This window comes from Pteropus medius, unplaced genomic scaffold (genome assembly GCF_902729225.1).
Source record: "Pteropus medius unplaced genomic scaffold, Ma_sr-lr_union100, whole genome shotgun sequence".
Classification (NCBI taxonomy): domain Eukaryota; kingdom Metazoa; phylum Chordata; class Mammalia; order Chiroptera; family Pteropodidae; genus Pteropus; species Pteropus medius.
The window spans coordinates 1,301,194-1,325,862 of NW_024345872.1; the positions used below are offsets into that span (position 1 = coordinate 1,301,194).

Below are 24,669 nucleotides of genomic sequence, written 5' to 3' on the forward strand. Positions count from 1 at the left end.
CAACAACAGATTAGGGAATTACTCAACATGAATTAGTATCTTGAAGTGGATGCCATCTAAGATGAATGAGTGCAAAAATAGGATTGCAAAAGGTCAAAGAATGTGCTAGAAAAGGCAAAAGAAGGAGAAGCAATGTCAATCAAATAAAAACTGGTCATGGTGGAAGCAGGAGAATCAGACCACATTGTCAGGGAAGTAGAAAGAGAGATGGTTAGCCATGTCCAAAATGAATGGGAGATCAGGAAAGAGGAAAAATAAAAAAATGACAACAAAACTCACTAGGATAACTTAAGTCAAGTGACAAAAACAGAAAGCTGATTGTTCAGTTTTGCATTTGTGAACAAGTGAAAATGGTGGTTGAATAGTGTGAATGGTAGCTACAGTCCACAAACATGCAGGAAGATAGAAATACAACAGAAAGCTCTAAACTTCACTGTTCAGTTAAGCTACTATTCATCAATAAAGTAGGCTCACTGTAAAATGGAATCTATACTGAAGATAAGTTAGATGGCACATATATTTTTTTTCAAAATGAGTCCTAAATGTGTTCCATGGCCAGGCAAAGGTTTTGAGTGACCTTCATCCCCATCCAGCCTGTCTAATCAGTATCCTGATTCTCTTATTACTTGAATTTTGATATTTCTGCCCCATATCTCTATCTGTTGGCTGGAAATACAGAGCAGTGAGAAAGGGTAAGAAGAGAAAAGAAGCCAGAAGAATGACATTTGAACATAAATGCTTTTGAATTTAAAATTTTTTTCTGAGTAACTCACAAAACCAGTAATCCATATAAGGTTAATTGGATGTTATCTGAAATCCAAGCCAAGGAAACATCTATTTGAACCGAAATATTCTAAGTTGGCCACCTGGCAATTCTGAAGTTTATTGGTTTTAATTGAGCATATGTGATTCGTGCTGACTTGCCCATTATTAGGAGGGTGGGTATTATTATATTTTTAGTGTGAAATGCAGCCTTATCAGAGATATATGCTCAAATCTGATGACATGTCTATTATGGAAGCTACTAGATGTCATTTTACAGTCTTTTCATAGTAACTTCCTTCTGGGATCTATTTCAAGATGGACTGATTTCATTATTGTTCCCAACTTAATTTCTTCAGTGATTATATTTTTAAAGGCTTTTGACTTATGAATATTGATGTGCTAATTCATAATTCTGTCACTATAAAAAATCTGGTACTTGAGAACAATGATTTTGAATGGCTAATAGGACAGAATATAATGGGGACATTGAAAATAACTACAAACTAGAATGACTAAACCAAGAAACTGGTTTAAAGTTTCTAAAAACTAAATAAAATTAAATCAGTAAAAAAATTTAATTGGTATTTTCTTACCAGCAATGTGCTTGGCAGGAAATATTTAAAAACATTTTAATGATAAAGATTTGTAGTATTATTGATTTGCAATAGTATTCTTATTGAAAGAAGATCAAGAACCTATTAAGACATGCTTCATAACGTAAACATGTAAATGATGGAAGTTCTAGCTACTTGATGATTAGCTAGGGTTAACATGAAAGCAATTCATAACACTTTTATAGATAGCATAAACAATTTCCTTTTCTATTCTTTCTAATAGTAACCCTAAGCTTGACTTGTGTGTACTGAATTTTTTCTTTATTAAGTAATATTTGATTCAGCAAAGCCAGTTAAACACAATATACCTAGATACCTGTTGGTTACATCATTAGACTAGCAGAAGACATAAACCAATTTGACTGCAGGTTTTGTTTGAACTGGATTTTTAAATTTTGTAAGTTATTTAGATATAACATTTTCCGTCAAACTCTCAGCAATCCACTTCTGCGAATAAAGTTATAATTTCCACAGTACAGTATTGTTAAAATTGTGTTGAAACCAATTGTCTTTCAACTTTGTAACTGTTTTTGATTAACCTAATTGTACAACTTCTGGATGCCAAAACTGTATTCCATATAAATATATGTTAACATTTTGCCTTTAGCCAATAAGAAGAAAGAGAAAGAACGCCCAGAGATCTCTCTTCCTTCAGACTTTGAACATACGATTCATGTGGGGTTTGATGCAGTCACCGGGGAATTCACTGTAAGTAAGCTCCTTATTTTGTTTTGTAAGCCATGAAAAAAATTCTTTATGAAAATGCCATGTCCCAAAATGTCAAACTTGAAGTTTTGGATGATTTCAAGTAAGATGGACTTTGCCTAGACAATCACAGGTGGGACTAGAAGATGGTAAGAGTGTTGGCAAAATTATTTTGTCCATCTTAACAAAAATGGCTGATAGCTGTGTTATCTTCAACTTGATTGAAAATGTTAGTTTACCATGGCACAGGAGATGTAGACATGGTAGAGACCCTGCTTGATTGAGCCTATTCTTTATTATTTGAAGTGAATCAGAGAATCGCTGACTTAACTTGGCCAGTGAAAACAATCCATCTGGATAATTCAGGCCTTACTTTGGAATCTGGATTACCCAGATTCACTAACTACACTAACCCAAAACTTCTGTATTGACCTGTTCTTCTCTTTGATTTCAAGAACATAACTATTTTTAGGCTTCACAGGTATATTTCGTAGACATTCAAAACAACAAATCCCATGTTTCAGGGAGAAATATAGATGGATAGATTTGTATGATTTAGTGGTTATGGACCTCCTCCATATATAATCCAGAAAAAAATGCCAATAAGAATTCTCTAGAAAGACCATAGCTATATATCCAGTCTTTCTTTAAATATGTGTAGTGCTCAAGTAGCACAGAATCTCAGATCTATATTTTATACTTTTCTTTGTAAAGATCTGGCATCTTTTTTTTTTAGATAGATGAAGGAAAATTGTGGCTAGAAATATGTCCCCAAGAAGATAAACTATCTTTTTTTTTCATACTAGTGAGGAACTCAGTCAAAAAGTGCATTCTGAGATAATTTTGAATGCATTCAGAAAAAAATCTTTAACAGAACTGTCACCATCGATTTTGGGGTTGTTAAACCAGAGATAAATGTTGATATTCAATAATTGAATTTTCTGTTTCAGAACATTGTGGTTAGTGAGTAGACTGTGTCATATGATTAAGTGAAATAAAAAAAGAAGGGATAACTTAATTGGATTTGCAGAAGCAAACCATGTCTCTGAATCGACAGCCAAATTATCTTATATATTTTTTTTTTAATTCTGAAAGTAAGCAATATGAGAATGAAATGGAAACTTACATCTTAGCCTTGTAAATTGATGTGAGTGATTATTTCTATGTTCTCAGTAGCAAGGAAAATAAAACATTAATAAGTACTGACATTGATAAATTTCAGTTACTGGTAGGATTTAACCAATTTCATCACTGGGGTCAGAGACATTATTCAAATGGCCTTGAGTTTGAGCCTAGTCTCTGTTCTTTACTATATTTGAGAATATCTTCTAAGCTATACTTATGGAATATAACCTTACTGTCACCACTACCGCTACCATCATCACTATCAAAAAATAATAATTTTTATAAACTGAACAAGTTTAAATATCTTTAAAAATCATATTGACTATTTTTTGACATTTGTAACAGTAAAAGCACATAAACTTTATAAGTTCTGTCTAATATCTCTTCCCTTTTTTATTTTATGAACTTTATCCTTCTAGTTTTTTATTTTCTGTACGCTTTCCTTCTGTTTAAATTTCTCGTGTTTTATTGTTGTCATTCCATATTTTTCTTTTCTTTTTTCCTTCCTCTTTGTTTTTTGATGTGAAAGTTTTCTTCTCCACTATTCTCCTGTGACATTCTGGTTCCTTTCTTTTTTTTTTTTTTAATTTTCTACATTTTCCAACTTACTTGACATATGATTTCTATCTTTAGCTCTTTCTTATTTCTTTATGGATTCTGAATAGAAATAAAGGAAAGTAAATCACCGTCATCTTGCTAACTGCAGTCCAACATTTTTACTTTTCTATCAATTAGAACCCAAAGAACCAATCAGGGAGGGCAGGGATAGGATATGTGATGGGTAATCTTTCCAATTGTGAAAAACAGTTTAAAACAAATTAAACAAACCAAACAAAAACTTGTCCCTTCCTCCCCAAAACCCAATTTGAAATAAAACAGCTGTTTGGATGCAGTTAATTCTTAGAAATCCACTGGGTAAATAGATAAGACACAAGCTAAATATGGAAATCTGATGTACTTTATCGTCATCTTCATGATCTTTTGCAATTAATTGTCCAAACATTACTTTTAAAGATGCCAAATTCTGTCTTTTTATACTATCTTAACCTATGATTTACATTTGCTAACTTTAAATATATAAAATGATTAGCTTTTAAAAATCATTTTATTAGTAGGTTTTAAAATTGGGTCTTAATTCCAAAGTAACACTAATTCATTGTATTTGTGTGCAGAGAGGGAGGGCCATTTCACTAAATTTAATTATTGCAGTTGTTTAGGTTGAACTTTGATGAATTTGTTCAACTGTCTAGTTCAGTTGTCTTACAAGGGCCTATTATTTTGAATATTTTGACACTGATTTGATGTGTTGCTTGGTGATTATCCTATGGTTAATTGGCCCATATAACCTTGTACACCTGGTCATACACTTTGACCCTGAGCTTAAAATTACATTGGGAGGTGAGATTTTTTGGTATTAAACTAATACAAGTCCTTACCCTTTATATTGCCATTTTTGTGCCAAATAATTCAGAATTTCCCCTTCCAGACCTCTAGACCCATGATGGTCACTTCAAGTCAATCAGAGAGAAAAATGGTATGAGTGATATAAATTATCATTTCTTGTGATAAGATAAATGCTTGGCCTGTTGTATCATGCTGCAATTCTCCTGGCCTATACTGGACAATCCCCAAATTGACATACATCTAGTTGTTATTGTATACATGGCCGGGCATTGATATGTGCTCCTGCTTCTGATGCTCACACTTCTAGGTCTCCATTAGCTGTTTAACTTTTGGAATTTGTACCTCAGTTTGGAGTAATGACATGGCATTCTGATTATGTGCCTTTGGGCATACATTCAAATTTAAGTGTCAGATTTCATTGATTAACTGGTTTATTTCAACTTTAAAAAAGAAAATAGAAATCATCTCAGCAGCGTAGTCATGTGGTAAGTATAGCTGTCTGGAGGATATTCTGCAATTGACAGCATTTTTTTCGGCTGTCTAGTTATCACAAGACTATCACAAAAGTTTTAAAGTGCCATGAGAATGTTTAATAACTACGAATATTCTAATGATTATGGTAGTGATCATGCCAGTGATGTCTGCCTTAGCGGTTATGTGCAATGCATTCCTGGTTTTGAGCACTTAATAATTCTATTGGCCATTATAGTATTAACCAAATGCTATTAATTGAACTTAGAATCAGAACTGGGATCATGCATGGACTCCTGAGTTCAATTTTTTGGCTCAAGGCGTTAGCATCAAATTGTGTGATGAATGCATGTATAAGTGTTATTTCATTGTGTTTGGAGTAACCCTAAATGCTAGGAATCAAAGACCTAAGTCCCGAATCAAACCAGTTGGGTCAAAGCATGTTTCTATAGCATTGGAGATGATATCTTTATTTAGATAAAGAGGTTACTTTATATTTAATCTTATTTTGTGGGAAGTGGGACTTTGGAACTGCAGAATTAAAATGGAAATTATTCCTATATGGTTTGAAGTGAAATGGTTTCCCTTGCCCTGGTCTGAATGTCTAAGAAACTCAAACACAGAGTCTGGCTGTGTGGGAAATCCTCAATTTAGTTTTTCTTTAAGCCAGCCATGACTTGAGTTACAAAGTACAGAAGAATCACATCAATGAAAACAAATGTTAACTTCAACATCACCGTATAGCCATCCTTTGAAATGTAGCCATACAGACACTTCCAATGTGAAACTAAAAATGGTTGACCAGAATTGGGAACTGAAATTTGTAAGTTCATCACATGGCCATTGGCTACCTGTGATCACCCAGGTATAAAAACAACTTACAAATTATCATTGAAGCTATTCACGATACCATCCTTTATCCCTCCAAATTCATGTTTTTGCCTTTTAGTAATTTCTCTAGTCATTTAATGTTAATTCTTATTATAGCATATTTATGGAGGAAGCATCTAGCCAAAAGTGGAATTATGCATCCAAACTTTGGAACATTGTCGTTTTCTCTGTTTTCTTAAATCTGTTGTCCTCTAGCCTGTCCTGCCCCTGATTTAGTTAATATCTCCCTATTTTCATAACCGCCCACTGTAGATGGGATTACCGCCCCATTCAGACCCATTGGTTTCATCTCCTCCCACCTTCTAAGTTGTCCCACATCTGTTTTAACTTTCTTTTCTTTCTTTATTTACGTCCATTACAGCCAGATCTCTATGGCTCACAGATGTGCCCAGGGAAGCTCCCAGAGGTGCGTCACAGGCCCAAAAGAAGCTTGCATCAAAGTGCTTCTTTGAGATGTCATAGCACTGCAGCAGCAGGTTCATGTGTGTGCAGTAGAGTTGTTGCTTGGCTTATCTCACTTTTTTGTTGTCATTCCCAAACTCTGGAGGCCCACGTCACACATTGTTTTGCCGAGACTTCATAGGACAAAGCCACATAAATTGTGTCTAGATGCACTTCAGGAATAGTGTGTCTGTTTCTCACCCCAAGTTGCTCTTGGAGGTTGGATAATTATGAAATGGGGACATCTGTAGGCCGAATGGATAGGAAAGAATGCTCAATGCTCAATGCAAAACTAACCTCTCTGTGTAATTTTTGCAATTCTCCTTAGTTAGATTTCCAAATATTCCCTCCTCTCTGTTCTAAATGCTTCAGATTATTACAAATTCTCACAAGGCTTTGGCATGGTTGTCACAGTCCCCAGGTTCTTCTATGTGGCCAATGAATGAAGTGGGGAGGAGGGCACAGAGGGAAGAGAGGAGAAGGCTGCAGGGAAAATGCCCAAAGCAGCATTAATGTTAATGTTACTATTTAGCATCTCAGTGGTTATTGTGTTCCTCTACAATTCTATTTTTGTCTCCTCTCAATCCCCCTTTCTATTAAAGCTCTAGATCCAAAAAATTATATTTTACAATCACAAAGTATGACCTAACCAAAGGTGAGGCTTTCCTTTTATTCTAATTACAACATGTCCAGAAACAGCTTGTTATTCCAGCCAAATAAAATCTATTGATCTGCACTATACTATGCTGTGCACAAATTTGGAGAAGTCTTGCTATGTCTGCCCTGAGTCACCAGAAAAAATAAGCTAAGCTGTAAACATCATTTCATGGATGAGCAGAATTAATATGGAGGTGATTTTCATGTGGTTTTTTTTTCTATCACAGTCATACTCCCACCCACCCTTTTTAAGTTGGATCCTAGTTTTACCTATATGTTTTAATTAGAAAAGAGAATGATTGCATTATTAAGTTACTAACTTTAAATCTAGAGTGTTACTTCAGTCTCCCAAGTGTAATCCTACAGGTAGCATGGGCTTCTTGGTGAAGAACTTTACTGGAACAGAAAAATGTAGCTGCTGAATGTTCTGATCTACCATTCTTTCCCTTTGGTTGTCTACAGGGAATTCCTGAGCAATGGGCACGATTACTCCAAACCTCCAACATAACAAAACTGGAACAGAAGAAGAACCCACAAGCAGTACTAGATGTTCTCAAATTCTATGATTCCAAAGAAACAGTCAACAACCAGAAATACATGAGCTTTACATCAGGAGGTAAGAGTAAATCTAGGGTATCAAAAAATGAAAAATAATTCCAATCTCAGAGCCTCAGGATTAGAACAGGATGCCTGTAGGACATTTGATGTCATCTCTAGTTCCAGAGTGACTTCAACAGATGTAAACCAAAAGATGAGTTGGGAGTTGAAGTTGATGTTAGGAGATTTACAATGCTTAGAATTTTAGAAATGAAATAAGGAAATTGTCCAGTGAAGCAGTAGTTGTCAGTTTGAATCAGCAATCACAACAGTTGTTCTGTCTCTTCACTTGCATGAAGATACTCAGTTACTTAGAATCAGGCTTTATGATGTGTTCATAAAGTAAGAAGTGTATGGATCAAACCATGGTCTCTTGAAATTTATTTTATCCTTTAGAATCATTTAATTGCACCATGATGACACAGAACAAATTTTGTAACTCTCAGGTTATTTTGCTCAGACTTCAAAAATCACACTTAAAAAAGAAATCATGGTTTGCTGTTTATAAAAGATCGAAAGACCATGTGTCTTCCAAACCCTAACTTCATTTGCTAGCTTGTAGACCTAGCCTTTGCTTGAAGCTTTGATGTTCAAATTTGCACTGTAAGCAACTGAAAATCATATACCAACAACACTTCTGCATTTTGAGAAAGTTGATCTGGGTAGTCTCTTTAGAACAATTTCTTATTTAACATTAAAGAAAGAAGAGAATGCTATTGTTAGTGTCCCAGATATAAAGAGCTCCTAGTTTTTGATATCGGTTTTAGTATAGGGCAGGCTTGATCTCTTCAAAAGTGGTGCAAGAATACACTGGAAAGGGGAGGTGTCTGATTTGGCTATATCAAATATCAAAGCCCAAACTTAAAGGCATATAGCAATTTATATGCTAAATAGGACTTTTTTTTTTTAATGAGAAGATTGATTAACTTCTGTTATCCAGTGGCAAAAATGTAAAAGAAAAAAGTCATCAAGAAGAGCTATTTATGATATTTAATCTATTGCATGGAATAAAATGTTTAAGAGATCATGGTGACACATCAAAGAATGCTTAATGTGAGGAAATCTAGAGCTGTGCTCCAAGTACACTGTAGAACCATAAGCGATGAGAACCAAGAATTGATTCAAGAAATCATTTCAGTGTATCCATTAATACTGAGATTCTCAGAATTGTTTCCTTTATTCTAAGTTGCCACTGCTTTTTAACCCTTTTATTTTTATATGTTGAATTCTCTCAACTTACAAAGAATAAATCCCGAAAACTATGTTGGAACTCAACAGTATCTGAGTTATTGCACTATTTGGAGTTGAGTGAAACTCACCATATGTTTTTGGGATGCTCTAGTGTTGCAAGTGACTAATAGGATAGGAGGGAGAGGAGAAGAGACGGGGAGAGGGAGAGTGCATAGAAAGGAGGTAGAGAGAAGGAGAAGGAAAGAGGAAGTGGGGGACAAATTCTAGGTATAGATGTACAATATTCTCCTCTTATCTGTGGTATTGCTTTCTGTGGTTTCAGTTACCCATGGTCAACTATGGTCTGAAAATATTAAATGGAAAATTTCATAAAGAAACAACTTATAAGTTTTAAATTGTGCACTGTTCTGAGTAACATTATGAAATCTTGAATGGTCCTGCTTTGCCCCACCCAGGACGTGAATCCTGCTTTGTCCAACATGTCCATGCTGCACATGCACACCAGCTGTTACTCAATTAGTAGACGTCTAGGTTATCAGATCAGCTTTCAGGATGTTTCATTGCTTGTGCTCAAGTAACCCTTATTTAACTTAATAATGGTCCCAAAGCACAAGAATAGTAATGCTGGCAATTTATATATGCCAGAAACACCTTAAAGTATTTTCTTTAATTAAAAAGGTGAAAGTTCTTGACTTAATAAGGAAAGAGAAAGATCTTATGCTGAAGTTGCTAAGATCTATGGTAAGAATTAATCTTCTACCCATGAAATCGGGAAGAAATTCATAAATTTTGCTGTCGCTTCTCAAACTGCAAAAATTACAGAAATGGTATGTGACAGGTCCTTAGTTAAGATGGAAAAGGCTTTAAATTTGTGGGCGGAAGACATGAGCAGAACACCTAGGTTCTGTAAGTCCTCACTTAATGTCCTCTATAGGTTCTTGGAACTGCAGCTAGATGATGTATAATAAAACCAGTTTTACTATAGGCGAATTGATATGAACAAGAGTTAAGATCCTATAGTACCTTGTCAATGTTTTAATGAAACAACGTGGAATGAAATGATGTTATTTGAGGTCTGTCTGTCTATCTGTCTCTCTTTCTCTCTTTCCCTCTCTCTCTCTTTCTGTGTCTGTGTGTGTGTGTAAGGTTTGATACTATTTGAGGTTTCAGTCATCCACTGGGGTTCTTGGAAGATATCCCCCCATTAGGGGAAACTACAATATAGAATCATATCAATGATTCATATCCAGGAGTAGGTAATTTCAACATTCTTCCATATAGATTATATTTACTGGAGGCCTTCATTAAAGTCTATAAAATGACCTGGTGATAACATGTTGAGGATGTGAGGGTATAAACTATTTTAGGAAAAACTATGTTGTTTGTCATAATATCTATTTAATACTGAATTGAAGAATTTCCTTCTGGTCAAATATATGCAGTTTTTTTTAAGTATTGTCTTTAAATGAGGCAGTTTTTATGAAACAAAGGTGACAGCTTTATCTTCACTTTTCAGATAAAACTGCACATGGATACATAGCAGCCCATCCTTCGGTAAGTGAAAAATTGATAACGGTTTTGTGTAACCAGTGTTTCTGGTAGTCCCACAGAATGTAATTGCACAGATTTAGTTTTTAAATATAAAATCTTTATAAAATAGTTTTTAAAGGTATAATTTAGATACATAAAATTTACCCATTTTTAAGTATACAGTACAATGAGTTTTAGTAAATTTATATGCCTGTGCTACCATCACAATAATCCAGTTTAAGAACACTTTAATCATCCTGATAAGATTTCCCATTCCTGCTTACAGTTAATCCTCACCTACTTCCACTCTAGTCCCAGGCAATTGCTAGGCTGGTTTGTCTTTCTGGCCGTTTCAGGTAAATAAAATAATACAGTATATGACATTTTGGAATTGACTTTTCTCACTCAACATAATGCTTTAAGGTTTTGTCAAACTTGTGTGTATCAGTAGTTTGTTCCTTTTTTTGCTAAGTAGTATTGTATGAAAGTTATGAATGTACTGCTGTTTAACAACCCATTGAAGGATCTCTGGGCCGTTTATAGTTTTTGGTTATTATAAATAAAACTACTATGAACATATATGTACAAGTCTTTATGTGAACCAATGTTTCTATTTCTTTTACATATAAAATCTTGAAAATAATAATCATAATAGCAACTTCTCTTTACTAAACATTTATAATATGCCAGGTATTGGGCTAATAATACTTTATATTCACTTAAACTTTCCTACACCTAATTAGGTAAGTCTTACCATTGTCTCTATTTTACAAATGAAGTTTAAAGAGGTTAAATAACTTGTCTAAGGTCATACCACTAAATCTTTTAGTGTCACCTGTTCCAACAAGCTGAAGTGCAGTGGGGAAGGTAACTTTGCCCAATGTCACATAGGTATTTTTATCAGAGAAGTGACTAGAAAATAAATAACATAGTTCAAAGTTCTTGGAAGTGCTATAGTATCTGAAAGAATACTCATATACATTAGACAGAAAAAAAATCTTAGATAAGGCTTCCTTTTGTGTGATTTTCATTTTGATATCCTGATAGAAATTATTTCCTGCCTCATTTGCTTCCTTAAGAGTGAAATAATTAGTATTAATGAAAGTTTCCTAATTGTTTATTGAGTCATGGCTAATCAAGCTGATTCTTTTATATAAAGGGAAAAGTGCTTTCCTGCTTGTTGTCACCATAGGTGGCCAGTGTGAAAGTAGTAGATCATTAGTGGTAAAGATAAAGGCTCTGAAATAGTATAGCAGTTCCTCGAAAATTAAAAGTAGAATTACCAAATGATCCAGCAATTCCACTTCTGGATATATATATATATGTATATATATATATACCCAAAATAATTAAAAGCACGGTCTTGAACAGATATTTGTACATTTACATCCATAGCAGCATTATTCACAATAACCAAACGGTGGAAACAACCCAAGCGTTCATCAGTGAATGAATGAATAAACAAATTTGCTATATCTATACAATGAAATATTATTCAGCCTTAAAAAGGGAAGGAAATCTTTACCTATGCTACGACATGGATGAACTTTTAGGACATTATACTAAGTGAAATAATCCAGTCACAAAAAGACAAATATTGTACAATTCTATGTATATGAGGTACCTAGAGTATTCAAAATCATACAGAAAGTATGGGGAGGCAGAAATGGGAAGTTGTTGTTTAATGGATATAGAGTTTCAGTGTTGCAAGATGGAAAGAGTTCTGGAGGTGAATGGTGATGATGGTTGCACAACAATGTGAATACACAACACTACTGAACAGTACACTTAAAATGGTTAAGATGATAAATTTTATGATATATGTAGTTTACCACAATTAAAAACAAAATTAAAAAGAAAGGAACGAAACTTCTAGACATAGGTGTTTAGTCTTTTTCCTCTACTTACAAGCTGTGCAACTTGTGATGATGGTTTAGCCTCTCTGAGCCTCTTTCCTCAGCTTTAACTGGGAATAACCCATACCTACCTCCTAAAACTTGTGTGCTTATTGAATGCGATAACACATATAATATACTTAGTACTTTACCCAGCAATACTATGTATTTATTAATTGTAAGCTACTATTATTATTATTTTTTAAATGGCAACAAGAAAAAAAAAACTTACTGTTTCCACACATAAGGCTTGAATATGGCAATGGAACTTGTGCCTTGCTTAGATTCCCCAAAACAGAAGAGACTATACCCCTCCTATTCTCACTAGTCATTTTTCCTTCTCCTTTTTCTTTGCCATGACAGCTTACTGGCCACACTGAAAACAGCATGTGAAAGGTGGTAGTAGCAAAGTGGGAAATACAAAAATGCCAACTTTCCATGATCAACACATAACTTACTTCTCTTGATTTCATTAATATTATTACTGTGCAGTACTGATTAGGTATCCTGCCAAATAAATAGTTGTTATTTTTTTAGGTAGGTCAGTTATTTTAAACTCTAAACCTGCTTCAATCATCTATATATTGATTTTTATTTTTGTAAACAGTTTATATCTCCTGAGGTATTGGCCTTTTTTTTTAAAGCTGGTGTCTGTTGTTTTTACTTGTAGAATTAAAAATAAATCTATATGATGACCAAAATATTTTATTAAATCAGAAAAAGATTATCTCACTGGAGATAAAAACCACTGGATATTCACTAATTTAACATATATTTATGAAGTGCTTCCTTAACACTAGGAGACAACAGGAAAAAATGGCGTAGAATATAGAGGCTTTGTTCATCCCTCTTGCAACCAAATCAAAGTTGTGATAGAAACATGGAGCAAACAGCAAGCATAGTAGCCTAGGATCTAGATGAACAGAAGCACTATAACTAGGAAGAGAAATAAGAAATCACCCTGGCTGAGGCAGCTCCCCGGTCCCAAGAACCTGAGTGGGACAGAGGCTACAGCAGCTACAGATGCCTCTTAAAGGAGCCGTGTTCGCAAGCAGACTTTCCTGGTGACAGACCTGCTCGCTCTCAGCAGCAGTGCCGAGTTGGCTGCACAGGGACCTACAGGAGAACACTGAGTTGTCGGACTGAGGGCTTAGGCGAGATTCACTCTGTATAGAAGTGCCAGCGGTATCCACTGTTCGTCTGTTGAGCCCTCCCCCTTCCCAGAGTGCAGGCCCAGCGCCACCATAGCTGAGATGTCATCAGACTGGATAACGGAGGTCACTCTGCCCAGAGAATTCCCTGAAACTCTGCCTCCCCCAACTCAGGCCCCACCCAAGCCACATCCAGTTGTGTCCTCTGTGTGCCCTGTGCCCCTTGTTGAACCAACTCCAAGACTCACACTGGTGGCAGCTGACCTCGGTTTCTGGCGTGGCCTCTTGAAGCAACTAAAAACACAACATCTGTGGATTGCTTGCTAAATCTTGACAGATGTCTCCAGAGGGGCACAGCCTGGGGCTAAACTTGGTCTACAGCTGAACCCCACCTCAGGACTGTGCCACTGGACACCTACTACACAAAGCCATGCTAATAGGACTGGGAGACTTAGCAGCTTTACTTAGTATATAGAAACAGAAAGAAAGGCAGCCAAAATAGGAAGACAAAAAAGGGGAAACCATATGAGAGAATAGAGCAAAGATCCAGGAATAATGGAGTCAAGCAATCTAACAGATGCAGAGTTCAAAACATTGGTTATAAGGATGCTCAGTGAACTTAGGGGAAGTGTAGATGAACTAAGTGAGAACTTTAACAAAGAGATAAAAACATAAAAATGGAAATGAAAATTATAAAAAGAAGCTTGTCAGAAATGAAAAACACATTATCTGACATGAGGAGTGTATTAGAGAGAATCAACAGAGTGGATAAGGAAGAGGATAGAATCACCGATATAGAGGATGGGAAAGCCAAGGACACTCAATCAGAATGATAAGAAAAAAGAAGCCAAGTCTATAATAATAATTTAAGGAGCCTATGGGATAAAATTAAATGTAAAAACATCCAGGGCATAGAAGTACCTGAAGGAGAACAAGAAGTTGAAGAACTATTTGAAGAAATAATGATGGAAATAGACATACATCCCCAGGAAGCTCAGAGTCCCAAAAAAGATGAACCCAAAGAGGCCCACACCAAGACACATTATAATTAAAATGCCAAATGTTAAATACAAAGAGAGAATCTTTAAAGCATCAGGAGGAAAGCAGTTAGTAACCTACAAGGGAACAACCATAAGACTGGCGGCTGATTTCTCAAAAGAAACCATGGAGGACGGAAGGGTCTGGCACAAAATATTCAACGTGATAAAAACCAAGGATCTACAACCAAGAATACTTTATCCAGCAAAGCTATTACTTAGAGTTGAAGGACAGATAAAGAGCTTCCCAGACAAAAATAAGCTAAAGGAATTTATCAACACCAAGCCAGTATTACAAGAAATGTTGGAGGGACTTCTTTAAAAAGAAAAAACATGTATCAAAAACAGGAACAAAGAATGGTAATAACTACATTCTTATCAACAGATAGTTAAAATGGAGAAGAATTAAGTGCTCCAACCAAATTATAGAGTGGCTGAATGTGTAAGAAAACAAAAACCCCTCCATGTGTTGCCTACAAGAGACTCACTTCAGATTAAAAGACACACACAGACTAAAAGGAAGAGGATGGAAAAAGATGTTTCCTTGATGGACCTAGAGGGTATTGCACTGAATGAAATGTCAGATAGAGAAAGACAAATATCACATGATTTCATATACATGTGGAATCTAAAGAATTAAATAAACAATGACAAAAATGGAATAAACTTATAGATACAGAGAATATTTTAAGGGCTACTAGATCGGAGGGGGATTGGGGGAAATGAAAAAAAATGACAAAGGGATTAAGAGGTACAAATGGATAGTTGTAGAATAGACATGGAGATATAAAGTGTAGCACAAGGAAAATAGTTAACAATGTTGTAATCAATATGTAAGGGAAAGAGGGTACTAGATTTAGTGGGGTAATTACTTTGACTTATACAGATCTCTAATCACTATGCTATACAACAGAAACTAATATATTATTGTATGCCAACTATAATTGAAAAGAAAAACCTCATTGAATTGTACAATGTAAATAAGAGCAACTAATTACTTTATTTCAATAAAGCCGGGGGCAGGGGTGGAATCACTAAGAAATTTGGAGCTCAGTCTGGTAAGGGAAGAAAAATATGAACATAAACAAGCTCACTACAATGTAGATCATGTTACACACCATAAAATATGTCCATTTGCTATGAGAATTCAGAGACAAGAGATTACTTTTAGCTAGAGTGGGAAAAAGAAGCATGCCCTGTCTCCAAGGGCTTAAGCTTAGTGCCTGGTACAAAAGAGTGCTTGTTACATATTTATTGAAGGTTGAGTTACAAAATGGTTCATATAAAAAGTAGCATTTAAGCTAGATCTTGAAGGTCAGATGGGATTTGTATCTGTGAAGATCGGGAAGGGCATTCTAATAAAAAGGAAAAGCTGGAGAAAAGACATGGCCATGAGGAGAGCAAGAAGAGAGAGAGGTGTGGATTTGAATGAAGTCTGAGAGGCAAGAAAAGGAGTCATAGGAATTAAGTGTTGAAAGTTAAGTTGGAGCCAAATCATAGAGACCCTTAAATGGTATTCTAAAGAATCTAGTTTTTTTTTTTCCATGTATAGTGGAAAGCCCTTAAATTTTTTCAGAACAGGAGAGTTAGATGATTAAAGCTAATGCTTTGGGTAAGTGATCTGACATCAAATGTCCAGAATGATCTAAGGACTGAAGGTGAGACTTAATGAAGGGAGACCAGTTGGGGGAATATTGCAAACTTCCAGGCCAGAGGTAATGGAGGCCCTAAGTGAGACAGTGGCAGAAGGAATGGAGATTAAGTTCAAATTCCTGAGATGTTTAGGTTATTGATTGGACATTGGAGGAAAGATTGAGGTCAAAGATGATTATAGGCTTAGATTGATATGTAGGTCGCCAAAAAGATGAGGATGCCATCTTTCCGAAGTTGAAAATTTCTCTAAGAAGATACTAAGTTTCCTGTTGAACAATTTGAGTTTGAAGGGCTGGCAAAACTTCCAGGTGGAAATAATTGATTAAACTGCTTGACTAGCTGGGTTTCTATTGATTGAATGAACTGAATTATACCCTAAATTTGGGTTGGATCACTTCAGTGGTACTCAGTTACTTTGGAATGGAGAATTGCACCTTATGTTCTCTTTATGGTTCTAAGGGGAGATTGCACTTAGCACTGCTTATGTTTTTGTTTGTTTGTTTGTTTTGCATTAGAAACATTCCCAATAGACCTAGCTGGCCTATAAGATTTAATTTAATGGGATTGACAACCCCTTACAGACATATCCTAAACTGATCACAAGTTTTGGCATTCTCTAGTAGCCAGGTGGGAATTAAAATAGAAGTAATATTGTAGTCACTAAATATTTTAATCTAATGGCTATATAATTAATATTGAATTCAGCAATATCTCCCATAGTCATAGGATATCTGCTTTACTACTCACTTGTGGTAACTTCTTTGATAGTAGTGTATTCTAAATACTATTCAGGGACCTACTCTTCCATTTGAGGCTGCTTTTTAAATTTTATATTTTTATTGTACTATTTAGAGTGAAGTACTGCCTTTAGAATTCTGAGCTAGTATTCCAAGTGAAAGGTAACAACAAAAATATGAATATGACATGATTTGTGCTTAGAGAATCTGGGTTGACAGGTTGTACTTTTAATTTGCAGTGCTGATTTACTTTGTCCATCTCGATTAGTGGTTCTTTTACTTCCCCATACATCAGAATTGCCTTTGGAATCTGTTAAAATGAAAATCCCAGTGCTATACTCCCAGAGGAGGTCTAAAATGGAGCTTTGATATCTGCATTTTAAACAAGCACCAAAAGTGGCCCACAGACCACACTTTGCATTATCTAAAGTTTCCAGAGTCCTTACTTCTAATTCCTTTGACTTTTAAAATTTACTCAAAGAAAGGAGAGTTTTCTAAGGTAGTTCCTCTAGCTGGTATATTATCTGGAGCAAGGTTTATAACTTAGAGTCCATGGATGGGTTTCAAAAGATCTATGAACCCTTGAAATTATATGCAAGAGCATGGATCTACCTGAATTTGGGAGGTCATAGGTCAAATCCTTCAGAATTCTAAAAGAGTCTAGAATCCAACTCAAGTTGAGAATGACATCCCAGTGTGTGGCATAATAAGAGCATCAAAAATACCTAATTTTAAAAAGACAAAAATATTCCTTTTTTGCTGTTTACCTATTTATACTTGCTATCCATGTATCTAAATTCTTATAAGTTTAGACATATTAGACATAATAATTCTCAGTCTGGAAGGAAGAATATAGCAACATTTTACCTTTGACTCCCAAAAATGCCACCAGAAAAACCTGTTGATCAAGCAAAGCTAAGTTTATTAAACTTAACAGCAGCAAGAAAGAGCCCTACCTTGATAGATTTAGCTGTGTCACAGAAAGGGGATATCATGGGAGACCATAGGGCTTTTAGCACTTGGCAGTGTGATTTTGAAGCAAAGTCTTGCAAGACAAGAACAGGTTAGGCTTGTACACCATTTATGATAAAATAGTTTTGGGCTGGTGAATACAGTGAAGTGAGGGCCTTGGAGACTGTCTTGGTGAACAGACTGTTATTCTCTTAATAAGGAAAGTACTTCAGTTGGATCAATATTATCTTCCAAGACCAAGTGTTTCCTAAAGAATGTTATCTTTGTTTTTTCTCAGTATTGTTTAACATAAGAACAGGAAAGTTTGCTCTATCTTGATGTTATTTAACATAGGGAAAGAAAAGTGTTCCCAGTCCCAGGATTATTTACACAGAGATGAAAAAGTATACCTGGTCCCAGTATTATTTAACATAGAGGCAGGAAGGTACATTGACTTCAGTTCTCAGTACCAAGGACTGGTGTTCTAGGTGTATTTCTGGGTAGTTAATGTTCTCTGGCCCAACCATCATCCAAAACAAAATGTCCACCGAAAGCCTCATGTTCTTTCCAGCCAAATAACCAATGTGGCAGCATAGTGTTCAGACCCAAATGAACAGAAATATCTGTCTTCCTTCTCCCCTACAAACCTTCAGAGGATAAAAAGTTTTAGTTTTCCTAGTAATCCCTTAGTCCATCTATGGATGTGGAGAATGTCCCCCATATGAAATGAGAATAGTGAAGATAGTAATGAATGTTAAGAAATAGTAAGTGAAATTTGGCAGGTGGATCTTCTCTAGTAAAATAAGAAGAAATTAGATGTGAAAGTTTACCTCTTGGCCAATGAGCACTGATTGGTCTTTGTACTAGTCTAAGGCCTGGGCCTAGAAACCTAGACCTTGGCCCAGAGCCATTTTTAGATCCTCATAGGCTGTAATATACACTCTCACTATAGAAGCTACATGACACATGGTATCAAATATGTTAAAGGGTCCTTATACCCCACTTTATATTTGTTGTAAACTTTTTTAAGTGATTTTTAAAATATCGATTTTGAAATTATTTGATGACAACTAACATTTAATTTATGGTTAGGTATAATTTATTGGAAATCATTGTGAATACCCAATGTGAATACTCAAATTGTTGCTAAATAAGATAATTCAACCTACAATTTTTTTTATAATTTTTTTTATGTAATGAAATTCCTTAAATACTAAATTTAAACAACTAAGTTGATATACAGTTATGCTTAATAGACATTTAATTAGACAATTAATTTAGATTATATTGTTTTCTTGAGGCATTTGGAGTTTATAATTTATTTCTGACTTCAAACATTTTCATAGGCCCACATAAAGCTTATTATCCTTAGATATGGTTCATATTGCCCAATAGATAAAACAGCTTTGTTTGCCATACAAAAAATAGTCAGATTCTGCCCTATTATCAAGGAACAGTAATTAAGTGCATTTTTGATCCAGGCTGGCATAAGATAGAGCAGAACTTTCTTGGACAAAATAATATCAAAGCCAATACCAATAATCCAAAAGTGATTTCTCCCTGTACCCACTGAGGTGCCCTGAAGAATTAGATTTTCACAAGAAGAAACTGATTTTTTTAATCTGGAAATTTAATATCATTAACATATGTTGTTATCCACATAGCTGCAATACAATATAATAGCCTAGCTGTTTTGGCTAAATTAAGAATAAATATAGATGTATAAAAAAGAAAACCAGTATCAAGTAAACATATATACTTCAATCTAAACCACTCAGTATGTATATCAGGGCAATCAAATATTCTTTCAAATACTCGTTTATAAACTTTAAATTATCTTCCTTCTCACAGTAGATAAATCTTGCTGTCACCGATCAGTTATATGATTACACCTATTATTCCACCATAGATTTATACATGATTGTAGAAAATCCATGGTGAACTTTTAGTCATAGACTGAGGTCCTTTACTTAGAAGTCTATTAGTAGGCTGCCTGTATTTGCCTCAGAAGGTTTGTCCTCAAGAAGTGGAAAATTCTTTTTGAGATTAGCCTGACACAGTATACCTGAAGGCATAAACAGAGAACAAATAAATGTATACACATACACAAACAAAACAAAAAATCAGAAACTATCTATAATAGTGCTTTCCAACAGAAATGTAATAAAAGCCATACATGTAACTTTAAATTTTCTAGTAGCCACATTTTAAAGAGTAAAAAGAAATAGGTGAAATTAATTTTAATAAAATATTTTATTTAACGCAATATATTTAAAATATCATGTGAAAATATACCTTATTAAAAGCATTAAGAAAATATTTTACAATTTTTTCATATCGCATGTTTAATATCAGGTATGCACTTTACACTTACGACCCATCTCAATTCAGACTAGCCAATCATAACTGTTCAATAGCCATGTAAGGCTAGTGGCTGCCATACTAGACAACACAGATCTATATCACGTTCGGTGGTTTTTAGACTTGCACCTACATCAGGATCATCTGGAAGGCTTGTTATAACACAGATTGCAAGGCCTCACTCCTAGACTTTCTGATTCACTGATATGGATGGAGCCTGAGAATTTGCATTTCTAACAAGCTTCTTAATACTGATGATACTGATGATTTTGATCTGGGAACCACAGTTTGATAACCATGGCCCTATATAGTTCTTTCAAAAGGCAGCTGTGGGATCACTGGAAACATGGCAGAGTGAGAGACGTCCCCATATCTCTCCTCTGGAAACAACAATAAGCTGAACATCTAAAACTCAACAACAAAAAAACAACCAAACTGCACACCAGCATGTCTGAGCATGGCATCTGTGCGTAAGAGCTACCACAATTATGAACCCCAGGAGTCGGGAGGTGGACTGGGAAAAATGAAGAAGCCGCCTCTCTCAGCTGCTGGAGCTAACTGTAGGAGGTGGGGGAGGGGAGAAGGAGGGGCAGGTACCCTGAACAGCCCTGCCTGGGAAAGCTGTGAGCTACACATGACCAATGGCAAGGCCTAGGCATCAGGGCAGAAGGCTGAGAAGCAGGAAGGCAGAAAAACAATAGTTGATTTTTACTGGCCGCAGTTGCCAAATCAAGCCTCAGCTGCCAACGCCCAACCCAGAGAGCCCCTCTCCCCATACCCTCCGAGACTGAACACCATGGAGCCCAGGGGAATCTGAGCAAACACTATCGAAACTGTTGCTAACACTGACAGGGACTGAAACTGAGGGCAGTGAGTGTGATTAAATATCTATCAGAAAATTAAAAGATATTTTTAAGGCTTTATATAAAGCAGGGATACAAGAGGCTTAGATGCCACTTACTGGAAACCAAAAGAAAAGCGCCATTGTTGCAGCACGCTAAAGAGAGACCTATATATAATAAATATTCTCTCTGGAAAAAAAAAGCAGAATACATTTCCATTAATTCCCAGGCAGATAAACAGTCCATTAAACACCATGAACAACCAAGGTGACAAGGCATCTCAGAAAGAAAGAGAAAAATCTCCAGAAAATGAGCTTACAGACATAGAAATATGCGACTTAAATGACAGAGAATTCAGTATAGTACTTCTGAAAAATACTCAGTGAATTCTGAAATGAGTCATATCAACAATTTCAGGAACTGTAAAAACAACTAGATGAGCAGAGCAAGGAGATCAAAACACTCAAAAAGGACAGAATAGATCTTCTGGAGATAAAAAAACACATTGCAAGAGTTGAAAAATAAAATAGCAAGCTTGGGAAATAGAATCGACCAAATAGAGGAAAGGATCAGTGATATCGAAGACAGAAATCTAGAAATAAATCAGAAGGAAGAAGAGAGAAACCAAAGAATGAAAAATAATGAGAGTAATACAAGAACTAGCTGATACCATCAGGAGAGGAAACATAAGGATAATGGGCATTACCGAAGGCGAGGAAAAGGAGCAGGGACTAGAAAACATTTTCAAACAAATAGTGGACGAGAATTTCCCAAAACTAAGGAATGAGCCAGAGATTGGAATTAAAGAAGTCAACAGAACACCAAATTATCTCAACCCAAGAAGACCTTCACCAAGACACGTTGTATTAAAATTATAAAAAATCAACGACAAAGACAGAATTCTCAAGGCAGCCAGGGAGAAGAAAACGGTAACTTATAAAGGAAAACCCATTAGATTATCCTCAGACTTCTCAGCACAAATCTTACAAGCCAGAAAGGAATGGAATCAAATATTTAATCCACTAAGTGAAAGGAACTACAAGCCTAGAATAATGTATCCAGCTAAGCTCTCCTTTAGATATGAAGGAGAAATTAAGATTTTTCCAGACATACAAAAACTGAAGGAATTCTCCACTATGAGGCCTGCACTACAGGAAATACTGAAAGGAGTCAGCTCACCTAAAACAAAATGACAAAAAAAAAAAAATACATAATTAGGAGTAAAGTGACTATCAAACAAATAGAAGCAGAGGGGTGCAACTCTTACTAAGAACAGGACATTATAAGCTTAAATAATAATAAGAGAATTGTTACAACAAGATAGTAATGAACATTCAGCATGCATAGGGACAAATTGAGATAATAATGACTGAAAAGGGGAGGATTCAAAGATCCAAATTTGCAAAGGGGAATGAAGATAAGGCACGCACAGAAGAAAATGGATGACTATATATATATATATATATATATATATATATATATATATATATATATATATATATATATATATATAGCTGTCCTTTACATATTCTAATGGTAACTACACACCATTAGATTCAGAACTGAAATATATAACATGAAACAAGAAGAACCAGAGGCAAAACCCAAAAAGCCAACCAAAATAAAGAAAAGACAAACATATGGACAAGGAAGCAATGGAAATACCGAGCTACCAGAAAACAAAACATAAAATGGCTATAAGAAGATCTCATCTTTCAGTAATCACCCTAAATGTAAATGGACTAAACTCACCAATAAAAAGGCACAGAGTTGCAGAATGGATTAAAAAACAAAACCCAACCATATGCTGCTTTCAAGAAACACATCTCAGCTCCAAAGACAAATATAGACTCAAAATGAAAGGGTAGAAAATGATATTTCAAGCAAATGACATTCAGAGAAAAGCGGGAGTAGCAGTACTACTATCAGACGAAACAGACTTCAAAGTAAAAAAGGTAAAAAAAGATTCTGAAGGACACTTCATAACGATAAAGGGAATCAAGCACCAAGAAGAAATAACACTTATTAATATCTATGCTCCCAGTTAGGGAGCCCCGAAATATGTAAAGCAATTACTAACAGAACTAAAGGGAGAAACAGACCAAAACACTACCAGAGTAGGGGACCTAAATACCCCATTGTCAGATATGGACAGATCATCCAAACAGAATATCAATAAGGAAATAACATCCTAAATGACACTTTATTCTACTGAACATAATTCACATATACAGAGCCTTTCATCCCAAAATAGCTGCTTATACATTCTTCTTGAGTGTACATGGAACATTCTCAAGGATTGACCACATACTGGGACACAGAGATAGCCTCAACAAATATAAGAGGGTTGAAATCATACCAACCATATTCTCTGATCATAATGCCTTGAAACTAGAAATCAACTGCAAAAAGAAAGCAGGAAGAAGGACAAATACATGGAGATTAAACTACATGCTACTGAAGAATAACTGAGTCCGAGAGAAAAAAAAAGAGATCAAAAGATACATAGAAATGAATGATAATGATAGTACAACATATCAAAACTTTTGGGACATGGCAAAAGCGTTCATAAAAGGAAAGTTCATATCATTACAGGCCTACCTCCAAAAATAAGAATGAGCCCAAATAAATAACCTAATGTTTTATCTTAAAAAACTAGAAAACAAAGAATAAATAAAGCCTAATGTCAACAGAAGGAAACACACAATCAAAATCAGAGCAGAAATAAATGAAACTGAAAACAAACAAAAATAGAAAAAATAAATGCAACAAAGAGCTCGTTCTTTGAGAAGGTTAATAAAATTGAAAAAAACCTTGGTTAGACTCACTAAAGAAAAAAAGGTAAGGACACAAATAAACAAAATCAACGATGAAAGAAGGGAAATTATGACTGATATCACAGAAATACAAAGGATCATACAAGGATACTATGAAAAAGTATATAACACCAAATTTAATAACCTAGAAGAAATGGACCAGTACTTAGAAAGATACAATCTTCCTAGACTGAATAAAGAAGAACTGGAAAATCGAAATAGACTGATCAGCAGAGGGAAATTGAAACAATTAAGTTTCTGGATACAAAATCAATGTGCAAAAATCTATAGCGTTCCTATGCTCGAATAATGAATTGTCAGAAAAAGAAATGAAAAATATAATTCCTTTTGCGATTACAACAAAAAGAATAAAATACCTAGGAATAAATCTAAGGAAACATGTAAATGACCTATATAGTGAAAACTATAAGACCCTATTAAAATAAGTTGAAGAAGATAAAAAGAAATGGAAAGATATTCCATGCTCTTGGACTGAAAGAGTCAACATAGTTAAAATGACCATAGTTAAAATGACCATATTACCTAAAGCATTATACAGATTTAATGCAATTTCCATCAAAATCCCATCGGCATTTTTAAAAGAAATAGAACAAAAAATCATCAGATTTGTATAGAAGCACAAAAGACCCCGAATTGCCAAAGCCATCCTGAGAAAAAGAACGAGGCTGAAGGCATTACTCTATCCGACTTCAAATTATACTACAAAGCGACAATAATCAAAATGGAATGGTATTGGCAAACACACGGACCAGTGGAACAGAATCAATAGTCCAAAAGTAAACCTATATTTATATGGGCAAATAATTTTCGACAA

At 35.1% G+C, this 24,669-nt stretch overlaps 1 protein-coding gene across 13 annotated transcripts in view; it reads left to right on the forward strand.

Moving 5' to 3' along the window:
* The window catches only part of PAK3 (p21 (RAC1) activated kinase 3), a 279,838-nt gene that overhangs the window by 193,513 nt on the left and 61,656 nt on the right, over positions 1-24,669 (forward strand). For all 13 annotated transcript variants that reach the window (XR_005655430.1, XM_039874753.1, XM_039874755.1 and 10 more), the window contains 3 exons: positions 1,987-2,087; positions 7,536-7,689; positions 10,378-10,415. Coding sequence is in view for 12 of the 13 variants with exons in the window: in XM_039874753.1 (XP_039730687.1) it covers positions 1,987-2,087; positions 7,536-7,689; positions 10,378-10,415 (293 nt within the window). In the remaining variant the exon portion in view is untranslated. The remainder of the gene's footprint in view (positions 1-1,986; positions 2,088-7,535; positions 7,690-10,377; positions 10,416-24,669) is intronic.